Below are 26,091 nucleotides of genomic sequence, written 5' to 3'. Positions count from 1 at the left end.
TCACTTTGACTTAGTGGGTATTTATGGTATGTTTAGATGGGATCAGGACGAAAGTGATCAGTGGGAACCAGATGGCACCAGAGCAGGACCTCTAGGGATTGCTGAGGGTGAGTATTACATCTTTATTTTTATTTTCATTTTTTTTTACAAGTCTGAGCACCATTTTAAGAATTGTCTGGAAAACAATTTTAAAATTATATTTTGTTTTGACTCCATTGAAATCACAATAAGTGTACACCTATCATAAAATATGAATTCCCTGCTTAAGAGCATCAAGCGGAAATCTGCGCTTAGTCATGTGGTTTTCCACATCCACTTAAGGATGCATTTTGTAAAGAAAAATAATTCTGTCCACTTAAATAATTTGTTTGATTTTCAGCAGAAATTGTTCGATAATGAAATTGAAGGACGAAATCTGAATATAACTGATCCACTTTGTACAGAAGATTATAAGAAACCATCTATAGAATTAATTTATGCAATTGAGGACAAACCACCCTGGTATTTGTGTATGCTACTTGCATTTCAGGTTGGTATATATGCTTTTATGAAGAAATAATGATGTGTATATATGTATGTAAAGTGTATTTTTGTGGATGAGACAGTGCTAGTTTTAATTGTGCAGAATAGCTGGTGCGCCACCACACAATTTGCAGAGGTGACAAAATTCATAAATTCATGTAAACTCGGCCATATCCTTGCCATCATGGAAATCTAGGTTGCTTTCTCTACCTCAGTCCCTGTATTTTAGATGGAAGTTTGAAAAATATGTTTTCAGTAAAGTTTTTGGCACTTATCTCCAGAGCTTATCTCAGACTTCAAAATTAATTTAAAGAGTTTTCCAGGCTTATAATATTGATGAACTATCATTAGTGTAGGTCATTAAAATCACATTGGCGGAGTCCGACACTCATCACCACCTTAGATCAGCTGATTTCTGGCTGCAACCTGGCAGCCAGATATAAACCGTGAACGAAGCCGGAACAGTAAAGCCGTTATTGCTGCTGCTCAGCTACTATTGAAATTATTCTGCGCTGTTCTTTCTTCATTCACTGCCAGAGCTGATTGGTGGAGGTACTGGGTTTCGGAACCCCATCAATCTGAGTCTGATGGCCTATCTTAATTATTGTAATACAAAAAGAAAAAAATGGTCCCCCACACCCCTCAAGTTCTCAGCAACCATATCCACCCATTTTCCAAGACAAGATTTTAATTGTAAGCTATGTCTGGTTTTCTTTAAATTCCCCAGCTCAAATGAGACCTGGTTTGGCACATAGAGAAGTAGGACATTAGTGATAGGAACCACCCATATTTAGGTACACGTTGCCGTGGTTAGATGGCTTTTACACTTTTTGATCAAAAAATGTTAACTAAGTACCTTACCTTTTTAACACTTACGGCAGTAATGGCGTTGCTGTATTCATTTATCGAAGTATGCTGATACATAGTGTACACAAAGGCTATCCTAATTATAGATCATCGACATCATATACCTGGACGACCACTTTAAAGACAGTTTTCAAAGTGATTGAAATTGAAAACCGAAGTAGGATTATGTTTAAGCAAGGAGCAAGCAAGTATTCAAATAATTTTTTTACGTTACTACATTTCAAACTACTTTTTAAACCCAGATGGCAGTAATGGCTTACTCATAGCATCATACACACATCTCATATTTAGTTTCACATGAACATCCTTGCATGTAATATTGTAGCCATGATGAGAATAGACATTGAAATGACCATATGATACAAAGAGACATTTATTCTCATTTTAATGAAATTAGCATTCGTAGAGAGGATCGTTCATCAGTTTTAACATGTTAAATTGGCCACATCAAGGAATAGTGGCTGCAGAACTGAGGAAAATTTTACACAGTTAGGGTCCGTGCCCACGATGCGTTTTTCAAGCGTTTTTGCTGGGGAATTTTTGCAGCATAAACGCTTTGGAAACGCTTGGTAATCCTTCTCCCATGGTCCCCAATCTAAATCCGCAATTTCAATGCCCATGCTGCGGAATTTTCCGCAGCGTTTTTGATGTGCGGAAAATTCAGCAGCATGCCCATTATTTGTGCATTTACGCATGTGGAATTGCCTTCTACAATGCATTAGAAAACGCAAGGCAATTCCGCATGTGCAAAACGCTTCAAAACACTTGAAAAACTTTTGTCAAATTCCGGGCAAGGAGATGCAGAAATGAAGTGGAAATTTTCTGCTTCATTTCTGCATCGTGGGCACATTGCCTTACATAGGTTGAAAAACAGAAACAGGTCCATCAAGCTCATCCTTTCTCCAACAGTTATACAGGCTCTACCGCTATATTATTTATAATCCAACAGTGCCATTTGTTGTGAGAAAAGCATATAGTCCTTTTTTAAATGCTGTTATAGAATCTGCCAAATTGTGATAGGGTATTCCAGTCAGGCTGCTCTAATTGTAAAAAATAATTTTGCCTTTACCTATCTAAATGCCTTTCCCCCACACATAATGAATGTCTACTGGTGCTTCATAAGGTATTTAGAATGAATGAATCATGTGCCAGTCCTTTTTATTGACCACACATGTATGGATTGTGAGACAGTGAGGGGGATCATATGCGAGGGATGGTATGTATCCCCCACCATGCGCATAGAGGCATATTGAACACGCTGGAGTGCATTACAATCACAGAAATAGCTGTGGTCAGTGCAGAATAAAAGTAAGTTTGGACTTGGTCAAGCTGTTTGACCAAGGCAGATTTAGTAAAACCCGGCATGGGCTTTTATTCTTGGTGTGGACTACAGGATGGCAGTGGGTCAGTCCACTGCTTCCAGCCTGGGTCTTGCATGTGGCTCATGTCCACAGTTTTCACTTAAAAATCTGCAGCAAAGGTTTGGGTGTATCAGTCTTTGGTTTTGCAAGCTGCAGAGCAGACTGCTCTGTGCTATAGAAGTCTGTGCGAAGTGAACACAGAGCCCCAGGAAGGCAGAGATTCTCACACACCTTTTAGATAGGCAGGTGCAATCGCCCACGGAAATGCTGATTATTTGTATGGACTATTGTGGACAACCCGACTGCGATCAGGAGGATAAAGCTGCCTTCACTGTGTGAGTTGGAAAATAAAAACTTTAAGTTGGACATTCTTGGGTCACTGCCTATTAAATTGCACTGTGTGAACACTAGAGATGAGCGAATGTTTCAATATTCAATTCGGATTACGAACACCGAATTTGCGATATTCGCCGATTTATTCGTAGAATGATCACCGAACGTTACCGAACGCCATAGGATTCAATGGGGGGACCAAAAAAGCATACGCAACACCTTAAAACCAGCCCAAAAGCTTCCAAAACACATCAAATTAGGGGTAGACACCTAGAAAGTGCCATCAATTAACCCAGAGTACAAGTACTATAATTATTATTACTATTAGTGATATTTATTCCGTGGCGCGTTACATGTCAAAAGGTGTCACTGACTGGTACAAGAGGAGAGAGGACCCTGCCCGCCAGGGCACACAAACAATCTACAAGGGATGGGTGAGGATACAGTAGGTCAGGGTGCAGCTAGTCGTGCAGCGGTATGCTGGAGCGAGATTTACCGCAGATTGTACGCTTGTCACAAGAAGTGGGTCTTCAGCTTTCTTTTCAACGTTTGCACGGTAGACGAGAGTCTGATATGTTGGGGTACAGCAATATAAGGTAGCGGAAATGCACAGGACAAATCTTGTATGCAAACGTGGCAAAAAGATAAGAGGGAAGTAGAGAAGGAGATCTTGAAAGGATGGGAAGTTGCGTGCAGATAGCTAGAACAGGGAGACTAGGTCACACATGTATGGAGGAGACAGGTTTTTGATGGCTTGGTATGCCAAAGTTAGGCTTTCAACTGGAGTCTCTGGGCAACATGGAGCCAGCGCAGGGATTGACAGAGGGGAGAAGCCTGGGAATAGCGGGGTGACGGGTGGATTAATCAGCCAGCACAGTTTAGGATAGATTGGAGGGGTGCGAGAGTGGTAGAAGGCAAGCGCTTTATCATGTGGCCTCTGCTCCTCTACCTCCACATTATCATCACACACAGTACAGTCCTCAGCACCCCAATTACCCTTGTTTTCACCCACGTCACAGCTCTCCAACCGGCCAGCTGACTGTGGGGAAGCACAGATGGACGAGTCTGCAGAGCTGTTCACACATTCTATTCCGGGGCATCAGAGGTCTGATCCAAAGCATCACAGACTCAAGAGGGAGAAAGCATGTGTAGCGATTAGGCATGATTGAACATTTCAATGTTCGGTTTGGAAATGTTCGCCGAACAAATCGATAGTCGCCGAATGTTCGACGAACACTTCCGAATCTCATAGGAGTCAATGGGGGGACCAAAAAAACTACATATACAATACCTACAGTTAGGTCCATATATATTTGGACAGAGACAACATTTTTCTAATTTTGGTTCTAGACATTACCACAATGAATTTAAAACAAAACAATTCAGATGCAGTTGAAGTTCAGACTTTCAGCTTTCATTTGAGGGTATCCACATTAAAATTGGATGAAGGGTTTTGGAGTTTCAGCTCCTTAACATGTGCCACTCTGTTTTTAAAGGGACCAAAAGTAATTGGACAGATTAAATAATTCTAAATAAAATGTTCATTTCTAGTACTTGATTGAAAACCCTTTGTTGGCAATGACTGCCTGAAGTCTTGAACTCATGGACATCACCAGACGCTGTGTTTCCTCTTTTCTGATGCTCTGCCAGGCCTTCACTGTGGTGGTTTTCAGTTGCTGTTTGTTTGTGGGCCTTTCTGTCTGAAATTTAGCCTTTAACAAGTGAAATGCATGCTCAATTGGGTTGAGATCTGGTGACTGACTTGGCCATTGAAGAATATTTCATTTCTTTGCTTTAATAAACTCCTGGGTTGCTTTGGCTTTATATTTTGGGTCATTGTCCATCTGTAGTATGAAACGACGACCAATCACTTTGGCTGCATTTGGCTGGATCTAAGCATATAGTATGGCTCTGAATACATCAGAATTCATTCGGATGCTTCTGTCCTGTGTCACATCTTCAATAAACATTAGTGACCCAGTGCCACTGGCAGCCATGCATGCCCAAGCCATCACACTGCCTCCGCCGTGTTTTACAGATGATGTGGTATGCTTTGGATCATGAGCTGTACCACACCTTCACCATACTTTTCTTTTTCCATCATTCTGGTAGAGGTTGATCTTTGTTTCATCTGTCCAAAGAATGTTCTTCCAGAACTGTGCTGGCTTTTTTAGATGTTTTTTAGCAAAGTCCAGTCTAGCCTTTTTATTCTTGATGCTCATGAGTGGCTTGCACAGTGCAGTGAACCCTCTGTATTTACTTCCATGCAGTCTTCTCTTTATGGTAGATTTGGATATGGATACGCCTACCTCCTGAAGAGTGTTGTTCACTTGGTTGGCTGTTGTGAAGGGGTTTCTCTTCACCATGGAGATTATTCTGTGATCATCCACCACTGTTGTCTTCCGTGGGCGCCCAGGTCTTTTTGCATTGATGAGTTCACCAGTACTTTCTTTCTTTCTCAGGATGTACCAAACTGTAGATTTTGCCACTCCTAATATTGTAGCAATTTCTCGGATGGGTTTTTTCTGTTTTTGCAGCTTAAGGATGGTTTGTTTCACCTGCATGGAGCTCATTTTGACCGCATGTTTACTTCACACCAAAACCTTCCAAATGCAAGCACCACACCTCAAATCAACTCCAGGCCTTTTATCTGCTTAATTGAGAATGACATAACGAAGGGATTGCCCACATCAGTCCATGAAATAGCCTTGGAGTCAATTGTCCAATTATTTTTGGTCCCTTTAAAAACAGGGTGGCACATGTTAAGGAGCTGAAACTCCTAAACCGTTCATCCAATTTTAATGTGACTACCCTCAAATGAAAGCTGAAAGTCTGAACTTCAACTGCATCTGAATTGTTTTGTTTAAAATTCATTGTGGTAATGTCTAGAACCAAAATTAGAAAAATGTTGTCTCTGTCCAAATATATATGGACCTAACTGTAGAAACGGGACCAAAAGCTGACAAAACACATAAAATTAGGTGTAGACACCAGGGAAGTGCCATCAAATGACCCAGAGTACAAGTACTATAATTATTATTACTGTGACAGCAACATTTATTCAGTTGCACTTTACATGTCAAAAGGGGTCATCGACTGGTACAACAGGAGAGAGGACCCTGCCTGCGAGGGTGCACTGTCACGGACGTGGTTTGTGGAACCACTGTGCCACAGACCCCGGAGAGCCTGGAGGGGCGTGACTAATCGAGCACCGGACTGTTCACTAGAGCCTCTGATGGTGAGGTTATACTTGGCTCCCGATGAACGCAAGGTGCCACTCCAGGACAGTCCAAAGGACATGCAGCAGCTGGACTCAGTAGGACAGACTAGATGGTGCAGCAGGCAGAGTCTGTATCAGGAGTGCAGCAGGCAGAGTCTGTATCAGGAGTGCAGCAGGCAGAGTCTGTATCAGGAGTGCAGCAGGCAGAGTCTGTATCAGGAGTGCAGCAGGCAGAGTCTGTATCAGGAGTGCAGCAGGCAGAGTCTGTATCAGGAGTGCAGCAGGCAGAGTCTGTATCAGGAGTGCAGCAAGGACTGGTACGCAACCTTACACAACTTAGACTGCAGAACAGGAAGGTTCCACTACAGCCAACCCAATAGATGGAGACCCAATCAGGATTCCCCACATTTAAAAAAATTAGTGGCTGATGCCAGCAAAGTGGCATCAATTTCACTACTGTACAAATAGTGTAAATAAGACCCACATCTCTTCCAGTACAGCCAACCCAAGATTTATGGAGACCTAACCAGGAGATGGAGACATAACCAGGAGTGTTCACATTGCCCTAAATGAGGGCCTAACACCACCGAAGTGGCATCAATGTCATCAGACTACAAGTAGTTTAACGCAGACCCAAACCTGTCCCACTACAGCCAACCCAATGGATGGAGACACAATCAGAATTCTCCACATTTCCCAAAATTAGGGCCTAAAACCTGCAGCAGCAGCTAGAGCAGGCACAGAAGCCATATCACAGACTGCAATTTCAAGAGATCAACGCAGCACACTCAAAACGACAACATTGCCTACTCTGTACAGTCTGCAATGGTGGTGCAAAAGTCCTTGGAGATCCATGACTTGTTCATCTTGATGAAAGTTAGGCGGTCTACATTTTCGGGGGACAGCCAGGTGCGTTTATCCGTCAAGACACTACCAGCAGCGCTGAAGACACATTCAGAGAGAACGCTGGCTGCAGGGCATGATAAAACCTATAAGGCATGAGAAGCGAGCTCAGGCCATTCATCCATTTTTGAAGACCAAAATGTAAAAGGGTCCAAACCCTCCCTGATGGTATTGATATTGAACTCTAGATACTCCTGCACCATCCTCTCCAGTCGTTTACCATGTGTCAGACTTGTACTCTGTTGAGCTGGTGCAAAAAATGTGTGAAAGGACTCCAAGAAATTGCTTCTGACACTTACTCTGCTGCTGCTGCTAATGTTTTGGCGTTGACGAACTGACGTGCCAGAGGTTGAAAGACTACAGCTGCGATGCACACTGTGTGCCTCATTGTTATCTTGGGGAAAACCTCTATTAAGGTTGCTTAAAAGCTTGTTTCAATACTCCAACATCTGGCAAAATTGACTCTTTTAACGTGGATCTAACAGAGTGGCAACCCAGTAGTCAGCATTATTTCGAATCCTAACTATACGTGGATCATGTTGCAGATGTCGGGCTCTTCCAGGAGGTCCAAAGCCAGGCTGTATTGTGGGCTGCATTACACTGATGCTCGTTTCCTCTGTATCCTCTTGCCAACCACGTTCAAACAAGAGGGAATGATTATCCTCTGACAGCTGCTCGCCCATCACCCCTTCCTCCTCCATTAGTTTCTTGGCTCTTGCACCTTCACTAACAGTTTGCCTGGTATCACCAAACCCCCTCGATCACTGTAATCCACCATCACTTGGCATCCGCCTGCGTGATGACAGTCTGGAAATTTGAGACATTGGTATCCCTTCCGCATCCTCCTCTTCTTCTGGAGCCACCACCTCCTGCCGCAGGTTATTCAAAGTTTGCTCCAGCATGTATATGACCGAAATACTGATGTTGATGACGGCATCCTCAGCGCTAACCAGTTTAGTAGCCATTTCAAAAAGGGTGCAGAGGTCCTTACTCTGTTCCCACTCCGCAAACATGATATGCCCCAAGTCCGTATCGTGTTGCCACAAGCTATACTTCATAACATACTGCGTCAGAGCTTGTTGCTGCTAGCACAGTCGCTGCAACATGTGCAGAGTGGATTTTCACCGCGTCGGCATATCGCAGATCAACCTGTTAACTGGCACGGACAAAGACCTCTGTATCGATGCAAGTCGATGACATGAGGGGTGCAAATGGCAGAAGTGAGTACACAGCTTCCGTACTTTGTGAAGCAGCTCATCCAGGCCAGGATAGTGGCGGAGAAATCTCTGTACCACCAGGTTGAGGATGTGAGCCATGCAAGGCATGTGTGCGAGCTTGCCTCGGCCTAGGGCCGCTCACAGGTTCGTACCATTATCTCACATGGTGTTCCCTGGCTCTAGGTTCAGCAGAGACAGCCATTGCTCAAACTGAACCTGGATTTCTGCCCACAACTCTTCACCTGTATGACTGCTATCTCCAAGGCATATTAATTTGAAGACTGCCTGATTACGATGAGCCTTGACTGTGCAGTATGGAGGTGGTGTGTATTCACTCCACACCCTTGGAACGCGTGTCTCGTTAAGGCAGAGGTTGAGTGCATAGGTGGAGGCCCTAGAGGAGGTGGAGGATGCAGAAGCAGTGGAGGAAGTCGGAAATACAGAGGTTTCTTCTGCAAGCCTTGAGGATTCAAAGATTTGTGGAGTGCCCCTTCCCCGCCTGCCCTCACAGCCACCAGAGTCACCCAGTGCCCAGTCAGCGAGATGCTTAGTCGTCCAGGTGTCTGTGGTGAAATGCACCCTGGCACACACAGATCATGACAAGGAACGGGTGACGTTGTCTGTAACATGCTGGTGTAGTGCAGGCATAGCTTTCTTATAGAAGTAATGGCGACTGGGCAACTGGTACTAGGGGACTGTGACGGCCATCAGTTTTCGGAAACCGTCTGTATCTACCAGGCAGAAAGGCAGCATTTCCGTGGCCAACAGATTGGAGATGGTGGAGTTCAACCTCTTAGCGTTGTCATGCGTAGGATGAAACAATCTTTTACATGACCACAACTGCGGGACCGAGGTCTGGCTAAGGTGCTGACAGAGGGCTGAGTATGGTGAAGCGTGAATGAGGTACAGATTTTATGGTGGATTGAGAAACATGCGGTGGGCTCGGTGAAACAAACATAACAGGCGTGTCCACTTCCGTTACAGCTGACTGGCTGTCACTCAGCCTGACTGGAGCGGGTAAAGAAGCAGAGTTTCTGAGATGGGAGACCTGCGTGACAAAACTTGGCATGGTAATGACGTGCCCCTGGGCCTGTGTCGCGCTGCGTTGCTCACGCGGGAGCTTACCCGGAGCCGGATCTGTTGAGGGTTGTAGTCTCGTGGCGGTGACCCGGTCCGTGCCCAGGGAGTCAAACTGAGCGGCGATGTATCAGCGGTAGATGTTGGACGACTACGCCACCCATTGAGTACAGCTAAGGAGCTGCTGCTGCAGGGCAGACCGCTGAGGCCGGTGGTAGGATTGTGCAGCGTGATAGTATAACCCCCAACGGGAGGGGTATGGCCTCAGGGCATCCGACGTGGATGATGGGGGTAGCAGGAACCACTCGGAGACGGTACGGTGTAGTTCAGGGTCTTTACTGGTGACAAAGATAGACCCTCCCGGAGTACTGGCTAGCGATTGGGGTCTGGTCAGTCCTTGAGCAGATGGGATCTCCCCTGGCCAGGCGGAGTTGTAGGCCTCCCAAACTAACTGTACTCTTCTGGCTACCTTGCTAGAGGCGGGTATAAGTAGCCCACGTCCCTGAGTGTACCGTGTGGTGCTCACCCGTATGGCCGGTGACTCGGGGCCTTCTAGTAGCTTCCGCTCCACGATGGCGGTGCTGGTCCCACGCGTGTGACCGTGCCTTCGGGTTTCTTGGCCAGAGGACCTGGAATCCCCTGCCTGACGGATTCTGCTGCTGGGTAGGAGTTAGTCCCCACAGCCTCGGACTCCTGGTCCGGTAAGAAATCTTCTCAGTCAAGGCGAGCTCTGCAGCTGCCAGCCCCTGACTCCTTGTAACACTGCTCCCACAGAGCTCCCGATGTTCTGTTCCTATATTTGCTTCTTTTCTCTGTCTCTACTTCTTCTCTACTCCTAACCCTGCTTCAGCCCCGGGTTTATATAGGGGAAGTTCTTCCCCTCCCAAGACTGGGCAGGAGGTGTGGCATGCACAGGATCCCTGACCAAAGGACCTCCCACCTGCTCTCAGACATAACATCTCTATCACTGTGGCAACCAGACCCCTGGGGTGTCACATTCCCCCCTAGTGAAATTTAGTACTCCGGGACTAAACATATTTTAGAAAAACATAACAAGATAAAAACAATAATAATACAATAAGAAAAACACATAAGATGGTTACGGCGTGTCCGCAACCGGGTGCAGTCTTTGAAGAAAAGCAAGGTGTCCATTTCACCAAAACAGGGAGACGTAACCAGGTAGGGGTTTGTCCTACCCCGAGTCCTTAACAGTCTTTAGTCCGTCCTGGGTTACGCTCCAACTATGTACAAGGATTCCCGGTAAATCCGCCAAGGACTCCTACAAATAACTAGAAACACAAAATTATACACAAGCAACAATACACAGGTAAACATAAATAAAACAATTTATACACTTCAAATCCTCCACCGTGCGGGTAACTGGCCTCTAGTGGCCCTAGTGGACCCACTGGTCGTCCAACTTGTGGAGCCGTCTCTTCCTCTTCAAGACCTGCTCTCCGGGTACCAGGGGAACAGCGGGAGCATACTGGTTGTAAGTTTTCTCTTGTCTTTCCCTAGCCTGAGAGAGACTTTGCTCCACGCTCTCCTGTACTCTCCGGTACTGCTGCTGCCTCTCTGTGTCCCAGTCTGTTTCTGGTGAAGTGTCCTCGGGTGTCAGGACTCCCATTTCCAGGTCAACAGGTAACTTACCAGGTCTTGCCCTCATTAGGTAAGCCGGGGTACAGTTGGTGGAACCTACCGGGATGTGGTTGTATAGGTCCACCAGATCGGGCAACTTCTCAGGCCACAGACTGCGTTCTTCCAGGGGCAACGTTTTTAAAAGATCCATTACCACCTGGTTCATTTTCTCACAAAGTCCATTAGTTTGCGGATGGTAGGGTGTCGTCCTTATCTTCCGGCAGCCATACAGATTGCAGAATTCCTGGAAGACCTCCGCTTCAAAGGCAGGTCCCTGGTCCGTCAGCACTTGATCCGGGTACCCGTGTGGACGGCAAAAGTGCTGCTGGAAGGCTCTAGCTGCTGTTTGAGCCGTTAAGTCCTTGACGGGGACGACAACCAAGAACCGGGAGTAATGATCCACGATGGTTAACGCGTAGACGTAGCCACTTCTGCTTGGGGTCAGTTTTACATGATCCAAGGCTACCAGTTCCAACGGTTGCCGGGTGACGATGGACTGCAGGGGAGTCTTCTGGCTGGCACGGTCCTTCCTTCTCAGGTTGCACGGGCCACAGTCTCTGCACCACTTCTCAATGGTTCCCCTCATGCCTACCCAGTGGAATCGCTCGCGCAGCAGGAACTCCAGCTTCTTCCACCCGAAGTGTCCAGCTCCATCGTGGTATGCCTCCATCACCATGGCTGCGTCTCTTCGTGGCACCACTACTTGCCAGAGTAGTTCATGCGTCCGGGAGTTGACCATTCTGCGGCACAACTTCCCCTTGTAAAGGAACAGTCGACTCTTCTCTGCCCATAGTTGTTTGGCTTCCTCCGGAGCGTCTGGTTCAAGGCAAGCCTCCGGGCGAGTCACCATCTCCTTCACCAGTCGGACGGCAGGGTCGCTGTCTTGCGTTTCCGCCCAGTTGTAGTGAGGTAAGGGGTTCAACGTAGCAGCCTGCTTACTCCTTACCCGGTGGGAATACTGGATAGTCCCATGACGGTGGAACGCAGGGAGTTCAACTTCTTCCAGTCCCTCCGGATCTTCTCCTTCGTCCGGCAGGTTGGGTATCCTGGACAGGGCATCCGCGTTGGTATTGGAGCGTCCTGCCCGGTATTTGATTGTGAACTCGTAGTTGGACAGACGGGCCATCCACCTCTGCTCCAGGGCACCGAGTCTTGCCGTGTCCAGGTGTGTCAACGGGTTGTTATCCGTGTACACGGTGAACCGGGAAGAAGCGAGGTAATGCTTAAAGCGCTCGGTGACTGCCCATACTACGGCCAGGAACTCTAGCTTAAATGAGCTGTAATTCTCGGGGTTCCTTTCGGTGGGTCGCAGTTTTCGGCTGGCGTAGGCGATTACTCGTTCCTTCCCCTGCTGGATCTGGGACAGTACGGCTCCTAGCCCGATGTTACTGGCGTCGGTGTAGAGGATAAAGGGCTGGCTATAATCCGGGTACGCCAGGATTTCGTCCCCCGTGAGGGCCATCTTCAGCTGGCGGAAGGACTCTTCTTCCAGCTCCTCCCATTTGAAGGGCGGCTTCTGGTTCTTGGCCTTCCGGGACTGGCCTACCAGGAGGTCCTGCATAGGAGCTGCCTTTTTGGTGAAACCGGGAATAAACCTTCGGTAGTAGCCTACCAACCCGAGGAACTGCCGCACTTCTTTTACGCTGGAGGGGCTTGGCCATTCCTTAATTGCGGTGATCTTATCAGGGTCGGGAGCCACTCCGTCAGCGCTCACCACGTGTCCCAGGTACTGCACCTTTGGTTTCAGGAGGTGACACTTGGAGGGTTTCACCTTTAGGCCGTAACTCGCCAGAGCTTCGAACACTTCCGCCAGGTGTTTCAGGTGGTCCTCATACGTCTTGGAATATACGATGACATCGTCCAGGTACAACAGGACCGTCTCGAAGTTTCTGTGGCCCAGACAACACTCCATTAGTCGTTGGAAGGTTCCTGGTGCGTTGCAGAGTCCGAACGGCATGCAGGTGAACTCGCTAAGTCCCATCGGGGTGGTGAATGCGGTCTTCTCCCGGTCCGCCTCTGCTACAGGAACCTGCCAGTACCCGCTAGTGAGATCCAAGGTAGAGAAGAAGTTAGCAGATCTTAAAGCAGCCAATGACTCCTCTATCCTTGGTAAGGGGTACGCATCCTTGTGTGTGATACGGTTGATTTTCCGGTAATCTACACACATCCTCATGGTGTTGTCTTTTTTTCTGACTAAGACTAGTGGAGCTGCCCAGGGGCTACAGCTATCCCTGATCACCCCAGCCTCCTTCATGTCTCTAAGCATCCCCTTGGCGTGTTGGTAGTGGGCAGGGGGTACGGGTCGATACCTCTCTTTTATAGGAGGATGGTCTCCCGTGGGGATGTGGTGTTCTACCCCCTTGACTCGCCCGAAGTCTAACGGGTGTTTACTGAACACTCTCTCGTACTCCTGAACCACCCGATAGACTCCTTGTTTCTGGTGTGAGGGAGTGGAGTCAGTACCCAGATGTAGTTGCTGACACCAGTCCTCCATGTTTTTCTTAGAGCCGTTACCTTCCTCCGGGTGAGATGGAGGCAAGGGTTCCACAGATTGTATAGAATTTTGGTTAATGGTATATAATTTGGCTAGCGTGGCATACCGGGGCAGGTACACTTCCCTCTCCCCGATATTTATTATGCGAACGGGCACCCTCCCATGGCGTACATCAACCACCCCCCGTGCTGTCAAAATGGTGGGCCTACTGTCTGAGTAAACTGGTTCTACCATTGCCTGGTAATCCCTACCTCTCAGACCAATAGCTGCCCGGCACCAAATCATCATTTCACTTTTTGGGGGCATGGCAATAGGAAAAGGGTCACACATTCTTACGCTACCAATCTCACCGCCGGAGAGTTCCACTTGTTGCCGTCGCATCAGTGCCCGGATCTCTTTCTGGAGCACCCGCTGCTCGCCGGAGCTGGCGTTCTTGGCAACCTGCTGTAAAAGGAAAATCACCTCTGCAAGACAATTTTCAATTACATTAGTTCCTAGAGTTATTTTTGGGTGACTCTCATGTTTGTCAATATCTACAATGATCAGTCCCTGTGCTGCCAGTTCGACTCTACCGATTTTGATGGTCACCTCTTTAAATCCGATCTGTGGCACGGGCTGGCCATTGCTGGCGATGATACTCAAGTCGTCGTCAGGGTAGCGGGTAATATCCGAGTCATTCCAGTACTGCTTAAAGAGCACGTACGGGATGGTGGTGACCTGTGACCCGGTGTCCAGTAGGGCACTCATGGGAATGCCATCCAGTACCACAGGCAAGACTGGACGTCCTCCCACATATCTGTCACGCCAGTTCGATGGGCCTGGTGATCTTTTTCCTGGGGGTTGGCCCTCTACCCCAGGTTGTGCCCGTTTAAAGAACAGTACCTTGCCATATGTCCGGGTTGATTGCAGCGGCGGCAGATGGGTCGTCCGTCCTCGCTGTATCGGTCACTGGGTCTTCCTCTGGCCGGTGGGGTCCTCCTTGGTCGACGCCACGGGATGTCCTCCGGTCCGGATGCCAGCTGGATCTTCCCTGGGGTGGAAACCTGTAAAGACTGCACAGTTCGGGTTAGCGCAGCAACGCTCTTAGCTAGCTCTTGGACCTGATGGTGTAGGTCTGGAGCCGGGTCATTGTCCAAAGCCTGCGCATCAGCTCCCACAGGCCCTGCCGACAAGGGTGCCGCCTCCTGGTGGTAAGTAATAGCTGGGCGCCTGTGGGTCATAACGCCACCCGGTGCCGGTTCTCGGAGCACCCGGATGGCTCTGTACTTGAACTGTGCAAAGCCCAGATGGGGATCCTGTAAGGCCATCGCCCGCAACTGGGTTCGGTGGGCATTACAATACAGTCCCTCTATAAATTGTTCAGTCAACAGCCTGTCCTCGTTTCCCACTCCATCAGGGTCGGTCTGCTTAATGGCCCTCAGGGCCTCTTGTAGGTTTAGTGCATAGTCCCTTATACTCTCATGCGCTCGCTGCTTGCACCCGTAGAATCTAAGCTTAATCTCGGCTGAGGTGCGGGTATCAAAGGTATCCTTCAGCCGGGTTAGTATCCCTGCGACAGTCTTCCTCCCAGGTGGCCAGGATTTTACTTCCCTTTTAGCTGCCCCGGTTAGTTGGGCCACCAGGATGCTCACTTTTTGCTCTTCTGTGAGGGGGTACACCTGGAAGAGGCTATCCAGCTTTTCTCTAAAGTCATGCAGGGTATGTGACTCCCCTGAGTACTGGGGTAGCCAAGCTGCTCCCGGGATATAGGGCATGGTGAAGGGCATAACTGCAGCAGCGGTGGCGCTGGCGGGGGTTGAGGCAGTGAAGCTCTCCTCCGTATCCGACATCTTCCTCCCCCCTAGTGGACCGTGGCCTACCTTGCAATGATCCTGTTCCGTAGGCCGCGGCTCCGCAGTAGATCGTCAGGGTTGAGGACCTTCCGTCGCGCTCCGGTGACGTCGGCGTCTGCTGGGCTCCTTCCAGGACCTTACGCAACGTCCGGACGTGAGGCGGGGCTTCAGTTCTCGCGCGCTTTCGAAGTCCACGCCCCTCTTCTTCCCGCGCGGCGTCCTCAAGATGGCGTCCAATGGCGGGAAAACTCCACGGATGGCGGGAAGAAGGCCGAAGATGGCGCCGGATGGCGGGAAAACTTCGCGCATGGCGGGAAGAAGGCAGAAGATGGCGCCGGATGCCGGGAAACCTCACCACTGGTAAGTTTGAACAGTCTTTGCTTTTCAGGCACACAGTACCCGGTGGTTGTGGGCACGAAATCCTGCCGACTACGCCAAAGTTGACGCGCCCCTGGGCCTGTGTCGCGCTGCGTTGCTCACGCGGGAGCTTACCCGGAGCCGGATCTGTTGAGGGTTGTAGTCTCGTGGCGGTGACCCGGTCCGTGCCCAGGGAGTCAAACTGAGCGGCGATGTATCAGCGGTAGATGTTGGACGACTACGCCACCCGTTGAGTACAGCTAAGGAGCTGCTGCTGCAGGGCAGACCGCTGAGGCCGGTGGTAGGATTGTGCAGCGTGATAGTATAACCCCCAACGGGAGGGGTATGGCCTCAGGGCATCCGACGTGGATGATGGGGGTAGCAGGAACCACTCGGAGACGGTACGGTGTAGTTCAGGGTCTTTACTGGTGACAAAGATAGACCCTCCCGGAGTACTGGCTAGCGATTGGGGTCTGGTCAGTCCTTGAGCAGATGGGATCTCCCCTGGCCAGGCGGAGTTGTAGGCCTCCCAAACTAACTGTACTCTTCTGGCTACCTTGCTAGAGGCGGGTATAAGTAGCCCACGTCCCTGAGTGTACCGTGTGGTGCTCACCCGTATGGCCGGTGACTCGGGGCCTTCTAGTAGCTTCCGCTCCACGATGGCGGTGCTGGTCCCACGCGTGTGACCGTGCCTTCGGGTTTCTTGGCCAGAGGACCTGGAATCCCCTGCCTGACGGATTCTGCTGCTGGGTAGGAGTTAGTCCCCACAGCCTCGGACTCCGGGTCCGGTAAGAAATCTTCTCAGTCAGGGCGAGCTCTGCAGCTGCCAGCCCCTGACTCCTTGTAACACTGCTCCCACAGAGCTCCCAATGTTCTGTTCCTATATTTGCTTCTTTTCTCTGTCTCTACTTCTTCTCTACTCCTAACCCTGCTTCAGCCCCGGGTTTATATAGGGGAAGTTCTTCCCCTCCCAAGACTGGGCAGGAGGTGTGGCATGCACAGGATCCCTGACCAAAGGACCTCCCACCTGCTCTCAGACATAACATCTCTATCACTGTGGCAACCAGACCCCTGGGGTGTCACAGTAACAGAGGATGAGGAAGTAGCAGCGCATGCGTTTGATGGGGCAGCTGATGGTTGTTGAGATGCGCTGGTCCGCATTTCAGCGTTGTAAGATTCCCAGTGTAAAGAATGTTGTTTGAGCATGCGAACATGCATGCAGTAGTCAAATTATTGCAGTTTTTCCCTCTACTGAGTTTTTTATCGCAAAGTTTGCAGATTACGTGAGTTGGCTCATCCTTTGCAGTGACAAAAAAGGCCCATGCTAGGTAACCCTTGCTGCCGCTGCGAGCTGCAGACCCGTGACCGAAGCTAGCCACAGCCAGGGTTGTGGCTAAGGATGCAGTGCTCCTTGTGCTTGCATCACTCCTTATCTGCACCGTAGGGTGAAATGTAACCTCCTCATCTTCCTCCTCAACCTCCTCAGATGAGCTACTCGGCTACATGACTCTGGGGTCACATCAAGTAGGATCTTCAACCTCGTCCTCATTCAACGTGTTATGACATTCCTCGCCCTCAGAGTGATCCCTCTCCTCTTGTTGCCCTGACTGCACAGTACAGTCAGCATGAGCCTCAGGTATCTGAGTCTCATTGGGATCACCTCCCTCCCTGCGGTTAACGTCTGGTGAAGAGGGACAGGAACCTGCTCGGACCCTACTTCATCCTGCCCCGAATCCAAGCTAAAAAAATGTTGGGCATCGGTGCAGATGTTTTCCTCCCCTTGACTCAGTGACTGTTTGGAGTACACTTCTCATGCCCATGGTGTAGAGTGGGTGAAGGGTTCTACAGACTCGCTTATCTGTGGTTCGCTCCATTTAGTTGAGCAGTTGGCCAGTTGTGATGCGAGGGGAAGCATGGGTAATTGGGGTGCCACCTCTGTGGACTGTACTGCGTGTGATATTGATGGAGGAAGAAGAGGAGAGGGCACTGGAAGCAGAGCTTGCCATCCACTGGAGCACCTGCTCTTTCTGGGTCTTATCAACAAGGCGTATCGCTGTGCGGCTGCCAAAGGAAGGGAGAGCAGTAGGCCATCCACTAACATCAGTTGTCTTTGGATAGGACCTGTTTGTGTTGGTTCACTAGTGCTTTCACTAACATTACCACGTACCCCACGTACACCTTGAACACCAAGCCTATTCCCCCTTCCACCACGCCCTCTTTTTCCTACTCATGTTGGTAAGATACAATGGTAGGAGCACGCAATTAACTAAAGAAAAATGTTTTTTCCTGTACAATAGCTCAGCGCACACACCTGAATTTCAGCGACACTAAATGACAAGGTAAGATATGGCCTGCCATATAACGTTACTAACAGACAAAATAAATTTGTTAGTGTGCATGAGGCTGATAAAACCTACGAGATATTCTCCAAACAATTTCAAACTGAGATGTCCCCTGCTATATTACTTTAGGAACAGAAGAAATTTATTTTTTTTGAGTGTGGATGAGGCCAGTATGACATAGAATATATGCTCCAAAATATTTCAAACTCAGATCTAGCCAGCTGTATTACTTTACTCAGAGCAAAAAATATTTTTGGGTTACTCTACATAAGCTCTGTGTCCAGCTGACTTTGACTGCTACTGACGTAGTAGCTGGCTTATAGGACTGTTTGACTTTTGGCACAGGAAAAAATATTTTTTGGACTGGGCCTAGTAAGAGAAGTTTGGTTTTTTTACTGTGAAACCAGGACAAGTTCAACGCCACTAAAATAGGATCTGCTGTTTAGCAGACTGGATCAACTTTGTCACAGTAAAAAACCTTCGGTGGACTCTGCCTGCCAACCAAAAATATATATAGGTTTGACTGTGCGTACAAGCTGAATTTGACAGTCACTGACATAGTAGCTGGCTTATAGCACTGTATGACTTTTGGAACAGGAAAAAATATTCTTTGGACTGGGCGTAGCAAGAGAAAAAATATATTTTTTTACTCTGAAACCACCTGAAGTTCAACTCCACTAAAATAGTATCTGACACTAAAAAAAACTTTAGTGCACACAGCTTTCAATATCACAATAGCAACAGAAAAAAACAGATTATGTGCTCTGCAATAAGAAGCTCTGCAGACTGTGCAGAGCACAATTTCAACCCCACTAAATGAAAAGGTGCACTGCGCTTGCTTGATCACATTAGCAAGTGCAAAAAAAGATTCAAGGTGTACTGAGACATGGAGCTCTATACCAGCGGTGCACAGCACTATTGTATGGCATGGGCCCTCTGTTTCTGTCAGAATCTCAGTACTTGCATAAGAACACCAAAAACGTGCTGCACCAGCGGTTGCAGAGGTACACAGGCCAGGAATTATCTACACTATCTGACTACCACGCAAGCGCCCATCTATCTAGCTAATATCTCGCATTACACAGGAGAACACTGAGCTGCGTCTGTCTCCAGCAGTGACACGGATATAATGGTGCTGAGGGAACATGGGCGCTTTTTATATTGAGAGGACATGTGATTTCAGAATTGCTGAAGCCCTTATGTCTGGACAGTGTAGATGCTTCCTGCGCTATGATTGGCTGGCCGAGCTTTCCTCAGTTAAAGTTACCGCCCACAGAAAAAAAAAAAGTGTGCCGCTGATCTGACCTGTTCTAAGCTCTCCACAGCCCCCACACTCACCTGGCACATGTCACCGCTGATCATACACTTGCACTATGCTAACAAAACTGTTCAAAATGCCGTGGTTGTCCTGTATTTGCAGTCCCGCGCAAATTAGTCAAACTTTTCCGATTTTAAGAAAATTTGCTCGCCTTTGCGATCATGAATCCGAATGTGCCATATTTGTGGCGAATTAGAAACTTTAGAACATTCGCCGAACAAATTCTCTCAACACTAGTCAAGAGTTTGATTCGAGCGTCATCTGAGTGTTCTGTGATCACAGGGGAGAAGAAGACAGCTTAATTTCACTATCTTCTCCATTGTCTCTGTGTGAGTACATCGGACTGCACTTGGATGACAAAGTTTCACACGCACCCAAAGACCTGTATGGGTGATCGTGATCCGAATATCGGAACCACTCGCAACATGGCATCAGCATGAAAAAATAATCTCTCATCTGCACTGCCCCATAGAATATTATTGGGCTGAGTGGTATCCGATAAAACAATGGATAGCACTTGGTTATGTTATACGGCAGTGTGAGTGTACCCATATAATAACTCTTTATCACAGCTGAGCCATAAATATTTAGACTTCCATGAAATATGTTGTAAGATGTTGAGAACATGCTTGATAAGCTGTGCAAAAAAATATTAATAGTTGCAAGAGAGAATCAACCAACTGATATAAATTCTCATTTAAAGAGCCAAATTCCCACCACAATGGGACTCATAGGTGGCGGAAATTGGAAGAATTAACAAGGAATAAAAAATAGGAACTATCAGAGCCTGCACAAAAATATATTCATATTGTTTTTGATCTATGGTTGATAGAGAAAGACCATCATCTAGTAATGATTTAAGTTCATGCTGAAAGGCAAGGATTGCTGAAAGCTTTTTATATGTAATAGAATCACTCAATATAGCACTATTTAGTTTGATGTACAATATGGTATTCATTATAACAACAGAACCTTCCTTGTCTGCCGCCCGAACTGCCAAATCTGTATCAAGTTTCAAGAAAAAAAGCGCTTGTTTTTCCTGCATTGACAAATTACCAGCATTTGTGTGGTCCACCCGGTTATGCAACTCATTCAGATCACTCTGTTCTAATTTTTGAAATCTGTCCATGGATCTAGAATTTATTGGGTAAAAATATGCAAATTGCCTCTTCAGAGAGAAAAAGGACTTGAACTGTATAGTGCCACCTATTGGAAGCAGCAATCCTACACATCACTATCGCCCCTTTATCGAGTCTTGTAATAGGACTTAGGATAATAGCCAAATCAGAATCTCAATTTGCAGACAGTGTTTTGGGCTATTGGCCCTCATCAGTGCAATGTATGAGAGCTGATTTGGCTAGGTAGTAACAAAGTGATCTGACTGATTAACAATGTCATTTACTGCTGAGACTCCATCTCCAATGCATTTAGATCACAATACTCAATCTGGTTGCACAAACAGGTGGGACTGATATCAAAAGGATCAAAGGATGCAGAGGAAGAAAAATTAATATATTCATTCAAAAAAATGTTTTTAACTATAAGCAATCTTGTTAATCGGTAGTTGTGTCAAACAAGGACCACCCCTTTGATGTCAGAATTATGCAGCCATTTTGAAATGGATTTTTTAAATAAATCCATCAACCTCATCAGTCATAAGATATCTATCTACTAATGAATGCAATTTGCAGCTTGAAATCTGGTGACAGCCAATTTAAAAGCTCACCATTATATTGTGCCACACAAATTTTGTGTTAAAATGTAAATTTAAATGGAAAATGTACTCATTTTGTTTTCAGAGACTTCATTATAGAATATATTTCATATATATGTATATTTTCTCTATATTTGCAGCATTATATTTTAGCTTTTGGAGGAATTATTGCCATTCCATTGATTCTAGCAGAACCTCTTTGTGTAAAGCATGACAATGCAGTAAAAAGTCAGCTGATGTGCACCATATTCTTTGTGTCTGGAATATGTACACTTCTTCAAACAACAATTGGAACAAGGTAATTGCAAAGTTTTCCCTTTAGCCAGAAAATATAAGTATAAAAGTAACTAATTTTAAGTTAATATACATTTGTAGTCTTATTCTTCAACTGAATTATTGATAAGAAATCCGAAAAGCTGTCTGCCTCCATGATCTCTTACATGTCTTTTAAATAATTTATTTGTGCTTTTTTATGGTGTGCACAATGTAGACTCGTCAAACAAATAAATAACAGCTTACTTCATAGTCTAAATTGAAATTTCCACTAGCTGCTGGACCCTCCACGGGTTGCTACAGTGCAGAATGGGGTGGTGAACAAGCATGATTCCCTGTAACACTATAGAGGAGATAGCTGGTTTCTTGGTAATTTTGAGCAACCGAATCTGGTAAGGAATGGGGAAAGAGGTTCCAACATTTAGTGATCATGAGTAGAGATGAGCGTTGTTCTACTCGAACTGTTCGCCAATCTCAAATTCGAGCTGTTTTGGGCGGTGTTCGAGCCGTTCGGCGATCACGAACAATTTGATAAAAATTCGGCTGTTCGAGGTTATGTTCGATAACTGTTCGTGCACCAAAATCATAACTGGATTTTTTCTCAGTAATGATGAAAATTAATGTTAATACGCAGTTTGAGTGTACAGCGGGGTGGGGGGAGGGGCAGGGGATGGATCTCTGCAGGAACAATGAAGATCTCCATTTTTTTTTCTCTTTCCCGCATTTACAGTGGGGAGGTGCCATCTGTCAGCCTATCAGCAGCGCACACACGGAGCGAAGTGCTTTTTTTCACACAAGCAAGGGCATGTGTCATTGGCAGTGTATGTCACATGTCCTTGCCCTATAAGACCAAGCCATTTTCCCCGTCGCCACCATTTTCTCACTGCTGCAGCTGCGTGTTAGACGGCACCGCTGTTGCTGTGTGCGCTATACCTTGTTAATTTCAAGCCAATTTTCGCACAAATCTACAGATAGCTTGGGAGTAGGGAATAGTTGTGATTGCAGTCCTTTTAAGGACTAGGTTATAGCATTTCCTACGACTTTTATCAGGGAGGTCTGTGCTCTTAAATAGATAGGTTGTGGGAGTAAAGACTAATTGTAATTGGAGTCCTTTTCAGGACTAGGTTACATCAGTTCCTATCAGTTTTTGCCAGGCAGGTCTGTGCCAGTGCTGTGCAAGTTTTTTTCACAGCATTTGGCTGAATCTAGCAAAGCTAATCCTTTTTGGCCTATTGCAGAGTGTGTTAGTCAGTGGAGTAGCCTATCTGTGCTGCAAGATATACCACCTGTGTATAGAAAACCAATTTTTTTACTGCACCTAGTGAAGTAAAATCTTTTGGGCATAGCATCATTCTATTAGTCCATCTATACTGACCTCCATCAGGTTGCAAACTGAATAAAATTTTTTCTGCATCTACCTCTGAAAAAATATTTGGGCTTCTAGCAGTGTCGGACTTTCTCTATTAGTCCATCTATACTGACCTCCATCAGGTTGCAAATTAAAAATAATTTTTATCTGCATCTACAGTACCTCTGAAAAAATATTTGGGCTTCTAGCGGTGTGTGGGACTTGTTGTATTAGTCCATCTATACTGACCTCCATCAGGTTGCAAACTGAATATATTTTTTTCTGCATCTACCTCTGAAAAAATATTGGGCTTCTAGCTGTGTGTGGGTCTTGTTCTATGAATCCATCTATACAGACCTCCATCAGGTTGCAAACTGAATATATTTTTTTCTGCATCTAACCCAGCCAATAGTTTTGGCCTAATACCACAGTTTGGCCACTCAGCTCTGCTCGGTTCCCATCCATTGTTTATTTGTGCAAACAACTCCAGAGTTGTGAATTAGTTAACCACCAAAATGAGTGGAAAAAGGCCTGCTGCTGGTGGAAAGGGGAATAGGCGTGTTGGGAAGGGGAAAAAAGGTTGTGTCCGTGGGGTAGGTGTTAAAGCAACAGTAACATCTGCAGAAGAAAGACCATCTTCCAGCCAAACTAAAATGTCTACTTCTTTTAGCGGACAATGTGATAAGATCCCTTTCTTACAGCCACGCCAATCGCTACAAATTCCAGATGAGGCACAAAAACAGCAGGTGCTTCCACGGATATCAAGTGCTCCTTTAAGTGGGCTCTCCTCCACATCAACTTCAACATCACAAATACTCCAGTCCTCAAAGGTGTCACCCAAATCGCACTTGCTTCCTCACAGCTCCCAAATCTCCAGCTGCCCGTCTGAGTATGAGGTAGAACAGATGGTTGAGTCTGCAGAGCTGTTTACTCATACTATAGCCTGGGAATCAGAGGTAGACTCCAGCGCTTCTGTGAATCCAGACGAGGAAATGATCTGCACTGATGCCCAGAATCTTTGAGTCGGATCTAGGACCAGACGCAGAAGGTTCTGACCATAATGTAGACCCTCATTCCCAAACTGTAACTCCTGTTGGTGGAGACAATGAGGAAGACGATGATAAGACTCAAATACCTGATTGGAGCGACAACTTTAGTTTTTTGTCAGGGCAGGAACAGGTTGGCTCTGAGGACGATGGGTGTGATAACGCACAGGGTGATGATGATGAGGTTGGAGATCCCACTTACTGTCAACCCACAGTCAGCCAAGAGATGAGGTCAGCAGAGGAGGTGGAGGAAGATGCTAGTGACGACGAGGTCAGGTTGCGCCTTCCTGGACAGAGACGTAGTACTGGAAGCACGTCAACAACTGCATCCTCAAACACAACTCTGCCTCTCACCACAAGTCGTGGTGGCTCTTCAGGTCGCATGGGTGCTAAGCCTTGCATAGCCTGGGCATTTTTTCAGATCGATAAAGATGACCCAACTCGTGTTATCTGTAACATTTGTCAGCAAAAGCTAAGTAGAGATCAAAAAATACATAGTTTGAGTACTTCATGCATGAACCGGCACATGGACATGAAGCATAAGTTGCAGTGGGAAGCTCAGTGTGCTACAATGCGGCCTAGCCGGCCGGGCCAACCACCGTCTGCCATATCTTGTGCATCCGCGGCCTCTTCATCCTCTGTGACTGGGGGGACAGCAGTCACACCTGTTTTGGGGCGCAGACCTGCCACCTCTTTACCCGCAACAGCCAGCGTGATTGGCAGGTCATCATTTTCTTTGGAGGTGGTAACAGCAGCTGGTGTTGAGCGCTGTCCGACATCGATAGCACCACCTTTGGATCAAGGCAACCTAACATGTCCGCCTGCATCTTCCTCACAGACCGGCAGTTTGCCGGGGACACCCTTATCAACCCCGTCTAAGCACAATAGCCAGCCCTCGGTCCCTCAGATGTGGACAAGTAAAAGACCATTTCCTCCTAGCCATGAGAAAGCGAAGAGGTTGAATTTCACCATCTGCAAGCTCTTGGCTACAGAAATGCTGCCTTTCCGCCTGGTGGACACAGAGGATTTTCGAGACCTTATGTCCGTCGCAGTGCCCCAGTACCAGATGCCCAGTCGGCACTACTTCTCAAAGAAAGGTGTGCCTGCGCTCCACCAGCATGTCGCACACAACATCACCGCTTCTTTGAGAAACTCTGTGTGTGACAGGGTGCATGTCACCACAGACACTTGGACGAGTAGGCATGGACAGGGGCGTTACATGTCGCTGACTGGGCACTGGGTAACTATGGTGACAGCAGGACAAGGGGCTGCTGTCCAAGTCTTGCCGTCCCCACGAGTTGTGCGTCAATCCTCTTTATGTCAAAGTTCCTCCACTGCTTCTGCCTCCTCAACCTCCTCTCGGTCTTCCACCTGCACCCAAAGCCTGTCTGGTCATGCCACAAGCTTTCTAACTGCGCAGAAGGGATCCTGCACACCTCCTTACTATGCTGGCAGTAGGGCTCAACGTCATCAGGCGGTTTTTACATTGAAATGTCTGGGAAATGTGAGTCACACAGCTGAGGAGTTGTGGTCAGCTCTGGAGAACCAATTTCATGAATGGTTGTCTCCACTGGACCTGAAACCAGGGAAGGCCGTGTGCGACAATGCTGCAAACCTGGGTGCGGCCCTTCGCCGGGGCAATGTCACACACGTGCTTTGTATGGCTCACATGTTGAACCTGGTTGTCCAGCAATTTTTAGCCCACTATCCCAGACTAGAGGGCTTTCTGCAGAGGGCACGGTTACTGTGTGCTCACTTCCGCCGTTCGCATCCCGCAGCTCAGCGACTTACATCTCTACAGAAGTCGTTGGGCCTGCCACTTCACCGGCTAAAATGCGATGTGCCTACCTGGTGGAATTCAACTCTACACATGTTGCAGCGACTGTGGCAGCACCGACAAGCCCTGGTGCAGTACGTTCTGATGTATAGCCTGGGCCAACGAGATTCAAAGGTGGGGCAAATCACGCTGGAGGAGTGGTCTCAGATCAGGGACCTATGCACCCTTCTGCACAGTTTTGAAATGGCGACGAAGATGTTTAGTGCTGACGATGCCATTATCAGCATGACTATTCCGGTGATTTACATGCTGGAGCACATGTTAAACAGAATTCGGAGTCAGGTGGTGGCACAAGAGGAGGTGGAGGAAGTAGAGGAGGAGGAGTTGTATGCGGAAGGGCTAACATCTGCAAGGTCCAGACGGTCGGCAGCACCAAGGCGGCAGGCATGTGA

General features: G+C 47.4%; 1 protein-coding gene across 1 annotated transcript in view; it reads left to right on the top strand.

The window, feature by feature from the left end:
• Positions 1-250: 250 nt before the first annotated feature.
• Positions 251-26,091, top strand: part of LOC141167233 (solute carrier family 23 member 1-like) — a 526,465-nt gene continuing 500,624 nt past the window's right edge. The window contains exons 1-2 of the mRNA XM_073654677.1: positions 251-529; positions 21,336-21,493. Of these exons, the coding sequence (XP_073510778.1) occupies positions 251-529; positions 21,336-21,493 (437 nt within the window). The remainder of the gene's footprint in view (positions 530-21,335; positions 21,494-26,091) is intronic.

Source organism: Phyllobates terribilis, unplaced genomic scaffold, assembly GCF_046119375.1.
Source record: "Phyllobates terribilis strain yellow unplaced genomic scaffold, ASM4611937v1 Scaffold_11__3_contigs__length_659146591, whole genome shotgun sequence".
Lineage (NCBI taxonomy): Eukaryota > Metazoa > Chordata > Amphibia > Anura > Dendrobatidae > Phyllobates > Phyllobates terribilis.
This window is presented reverse-complemented; position numbering and strand designations above follow the sequence as displayed.